General features: G+C 30.9%; 1 protein-coding gene across 1 annotated transcript; it reads right to left on the minus strand.

Moving 5' to 3' along the window:
* Positions 1–2605: 2605 nt before the first annotated feature.
* LOC105126683 (V-type proton ATPase subunit c2-like) lies at positions 2606–4954 on the minus strand. Its single transcript, XM_011027620.1, has 3 exons — positions 4798–4954; positions 4414–4699; positions 2606–3034 (listed from the first exon to the last, which is right to left on the minus strand). Exons 1-3 carry the CDS (start codon positions 4874–4876, stop codon positions 2902–2904), a joined length of 498 nt encoding a protein of 165 aa, XP_011025922.1. The 5' UTR covers positions 4877–4954; the 3' UTR covers positions 2606–2901.
* Positions 4955–5191: the final 237 nt, after the last annotated feature.

Raw genomic sequence — 5191 nt, forward strand, 5'->3', positions numbered from 1 at the left:
AAATAAAAAATATTTTAATATATTTTTAAATAAAAAATAACTATTATTATAATAACACACGCAACTTAAAATATAATGACTGTCGGGTTTAAAATAATACTTATGTGATTATTCGAATTTCTAATCAAATACTAATAGTAACCCAATTTTGTTAGTTGGATATTTTATACGTGATTAATTTGAATTTTTATCAAATATAAATACTAACTTATCTAACTTTGATGTTATCAATTAAAAAACTAATGTAGCCTACACGAGAGCAACATAATCAAGAAAAACACTGAAAGGTTTAGAGCTTATTGTAAAATTAGAGACTTAAGGCCTGTTTGTTTCTGCGTTTCGAAAGTACTTTTAAAAAAATTTGAAATTTTTTTATTTTTTTATTAACTTCAAATTAATATATTTTTAGTGTTTTTAAATCATTTTGATGTGCTGATGTTAAAAATGATTTTTAAAAAATAAAAAAACATCGTTGGCATGCATTTTAACACGAAAAGTTATTTGAAAAGCAACAGTAACCACACTTTCAAACAGGCTCTTCAACATTTCATTAAAATAAAATGAGTGTAAAACACGTCATTGGAATTTTATATATTATTGACACGCTCACATGCGTGTAGGTTGGAATCTTCACCATTAAGCATGTGCTTGATTTTACGTCTTTGATTTTATATTTTAAATGCTTTTTAAATTATTTTTTGTATAAAAAGATTAAATTAATATTTTTTAAATATATATTTTTATAATTTTGATGTATTAATATAAGAATAATAATAATAATAAAATATTATTTTAATATATTTTCAATTTAAAAGCAATTTGTGTCACATTATTAAAACATAATCCAAGTAAAAAAACACACCAAAATATTATTTGTTTTTGTGATGATACCATAGTTTTGAAAAAAATGATTTTTTTATAGTTTAGATAGTTTTTATGTGTTGATATCAAAATTAAAATTAAAAATTTATTTTAATATATTTTTAAATAAAAAACATTTTAAAAAATAATTATTACTTAATCCCATAAACTATTTAAAATGTTCACCCCTTTTTTTTTTTTGTTTTGTTTTTAAGAAAAAACTCTTGACAATTGCCGGTGATTTTCTCATCAAATGACCGCAGGCAAACCGTCATCTTTTACTCTCTTTTTTTTGCCTTCTTTCTATTGTTAATCTCATGCTATCTTGGCAATATTTTATAGCCTAGAACACAACTTTATTAATATATATATTAGCGACTTGAAGTGATCTTTCCCCGAACAAAATCTTGTTTAGAAATGCAGTAGATATTATGTTTTAAAATGATTTTTATTTAAAAATATATTTAAAAAATATATATATTTTTATTTTTAATATCTATATATTAAAAAAATTAAAATTACATAAAACACAATTTTTAAAATAAATTCAATTTTTTTTTAAAAAAAACCAGCCACCCTTTCAAATACACGCATGTGCCTAATATATATTAAAAAAATTAAAATTACATAAAACACAATTTTAAAAAAAAAATCAATTTTTTTTTTTAAAAACCAGCCACCCTTTCAAATACACGCATGTGCCTAAGTTGCTAACAGGAGAATCGCAGATTGGGAGAAAAGTGGACTCTAGCTTTTCGGATTGAGCATTCAGGATTTAGTGATAGCTATTATATCTTTTTTCTTTTTTTTGAAAATATAATAGAGAAATACTTTTTTTATTAAAATATATTAAAATAATTTTTTTATAAAAATAATTTACACCGCATTAACAAACATTATCCTATAGATCTGTTTTCTTGTAATATAGATTCAAAATATAAAAAAATAAATTTTTAACAAAATATATAAAAAAATTAAATTTTTTATAAAAATAATTTACACCACATTAACAAACATTATCCTATAGATCTGTTTTCTTTTATGTACTTTTAAATTTAAAAAAATAATAATAATTGTACTCGGATGAATGTGATCATCCATAGAACATAATTATTCTCCTATAAATCTATCTTATCTAACAAAGTTTGGATAAATATAATAATTGATTCCATTCATAAATTCCTGAAAGGTTTATCTTTATTTGTTATTTTTTAAGTGCTCTCTCTCTCTTGAGAAAATAGCTCCACAATACAACAAAAATATCAAGAGTACATAAGTAATCATGAAGCTGAGATATCTCGGCCCTAGATTTCCAGCATCATGCAACCTAAGCATATAGATTCTGCATCTAGCAAAATCATTACCTGATAATAAAATGGCTATGAAGCCAAATGCTCTGGAGGTCTGTGTTAAAAAGAACCGGTAAAATCATGATTGTTCAAACTCCCACTGGTTATTTCTTTAAAAGACCCTCAAACAGATGACCCAAGTGTCAGCAAGACATTACAGAGATTCAGATCATGAATGCACGTTATAAGCCATGACTTTCAAGCTTAAATGACCTTACCTATCTCAAATTGCAAAGAAGAAATCTTGATGCTCTATTCTCAGCTAAATCAAGCAATAAATTTTGCACATAAGTAACGAATGCAGCGCAGAAATCATAAAAACATTTAAAAGAGGGTGGTAGTGGGGAGGGGGGGGATTAGTGGGGTTCAATTAATTAAACATACTAGTACACCAGTTGATGATAAAAAACAAACGGAAAACTTTGCAATAGATAACCATGTGCAAGCTAGGTTTTGAATATTACATTGAACTAACAGACGAAGAATACAAAAAAGAGAAGAAGGGTAATGAAACACAAAGACAGCTTATTTCAAGGGGAAACTTGCCCTCAGATTTAAAATCAGTATGTTAGAACCCGAAAGTACATTTGGAGAAATCACATGCATGACAAAATGTTTGATTTAACACCAGCGCACTCTTCACTAGCATCACCAACCTGAAAACAGCTAAGCCATGCCGAAAACCAGTTTTCTACTCTGCTCTGGATTGGCCAGCACGAGAAGAGAGGATGATGCCGACAATAAGTCCATATAGAGCCAACGCCTCGGCGAAGATGAGAATCAGAATCATTCCAACAAATAGTTTTGGCTGTTGCGCATTAGCTCTACGAAAGAAATAATCAAATTCAGAGACACTTTGTCATGATAAAAATGCATCCATGTGTGTATATAATGCCAGGTGCAATCTTCTAACTACACAGAGGTTAAAGTGTCTAGTGGTTAAAGCACGTCTAATTATAACTAACCATGCAAGAATTTCATTACTTTGCATCTGATAAGAACTGAGGGGAACCAATTCAACACACAAGTAATTGAGAAACATGAGATTATACAATGGTAGCATCAACTCCAATATTGCCTCCAAAAGTTATTAAAAAATTGACATAGTATCAATCAAACAAAACTTCACCCAACCCTGCATAAAATCCCTGCCAAAGCGTAGCAAATATCTAAGGAATCAGTTCCAATAATGTCTAAGAAATTTTCTTCTTCAGTACCTTCACTTGGATTTTAAACTGCAGGAAGTTCGAAGACATGGTAACATCTACCTAACAAAGGGAAAGATACTGCAACACCATTCTTATTTCACTAACACCATGATGTAGCTAAAAACAACCAAATTTTCAATAATTCAATAACTGGAAAAACAAGATAAAGACACAAAACAAAGAAATTTCATTACCAAAACCAATGAGAGCAATGTAAATATCAGTGTCAACAAAGGTTTTCCTTTTTCTTTTTTTTTTCCCCTGTTTTTTGGTAGATGTCAACGAAGTTAGCAGATGAGAAAACTCAAAGGTTTCGTTACCCTTGAATTGTCCCCAATTCCAATTCAACAATACATCACAAACCAGGCAGTGCAAATGCACTTTTGGCAATAAAGAATAAAAAAAGCATCAAACTTCTAGAATGAGGGACATCAACAGGAAATAAGCTAACAGTATAATTTTAAGAAATGTCGCATGAAATGTTATTTTATATAATAGTATGCACATTCTTTGTGGCTGTGTTTCATACATCCATAACAACTATAATTACTACTCTTTTCTTTATTTATTTTGTGGGAAAGAGAAGGAGTACTAAAATTACATCAAAGCATTCAAAAAATCAATTTTTAACTGCTGTTCAATCACCACAGACAGAAGTTTGATATCCCATAATATACTGAAGCTGAACCAACCACGTCAAATATAGTAACTAGAAATCACTCAGTAATCCTTGAGATGGCATTCCCTTTCTCGCATACATGTGGAACCACTATAAGAACAACCCTAGACTCCACATGCACGTTAGAGAGGAAGTGCAAACTCCGTTGGCACTAAATAATTGCTTATCATGGAAAGCAAACATGTTTGGTTGAAAATAGCTCAGAAATACTAAAGAGAATTACACACAACACTAAATTTCCATCAAAACAAGGAAACAAACAGCACCCACATAAAGAAATAAATACAGAATAAATGAAGCAATTTTTTTTAATTACCTAACACCAGCATCGCCAACAATACCAATAGCCATACCAGCAGAAAGACCAGCAAGGCCACAAGCAAGGCCAGAAGATAAATGAGCGTAACCATCAAACAAATAATAAGATTTGGCTTTAGGATTAATTCCAGTACTAATTATAACTGCAATAATCAAACCGTAAATCCCAAGCACACCAGCCATCACAACCGGAACTATTGATTTCATTACTAGTTCCGGTCTCATCACTCCCATCGAAGCTACTCCTACTCCGCTCTTCGCTGTCCCATACGCTGCTCCCATACCTACCAATCAAATAATACAACAAAAAGAATCAGAAACAACGTCGTTTAACAGGATTTGATTTGATTGCTTAGTTCATCATAGTGGCGGTGGTGCTCACATGAAAAGACAAGAGCGGCAGCGGCGCCGAGGAAGCCGAAGAACGGTGCTGTTTCATCGCCGCTGAATGTAGAAACCATTGTTGATTGATTGAAACGGAGAGGGAAGTGAGATTTGGGGATTGATTTTTTAGACAGGAAAGGGAACCACCGTTGATGGTGACAGCATGCGATCTGGAAGAAGCTTCGTTGCGTGGCCCACATTGTATGTAATGGGCCTAATTTGGAACAAAAACCTTTTATTGGACTCTTGGGCTGGAGATAGAGTTCAGTGAACACTCGTCAAAGATTAGATTTTTCTTCTGTTGGTCAGTTGTAATGAGCCCATCGTGCCGAGGAGTGCTCACACGTAAGCATTCTAACTCTAATTTGTATACAAATATTATAGTATATGCG

The sequence above is a fragment of the Populus euphratica genome, unplaced genomic scaffold (assembly GCF_000495115.2).
Source record: "Populus euphratica unplaced genomic scaffold, PopEup_1.0 scaffold41.1, whole genome shotgun sequence".
NCBI classification, from domain to species: Eukaryota; Viridiplantae; Streptophyta; class Magnoliopsida; order Malpighiales; family Salicaceae; genus Populus; species Populus euphratica.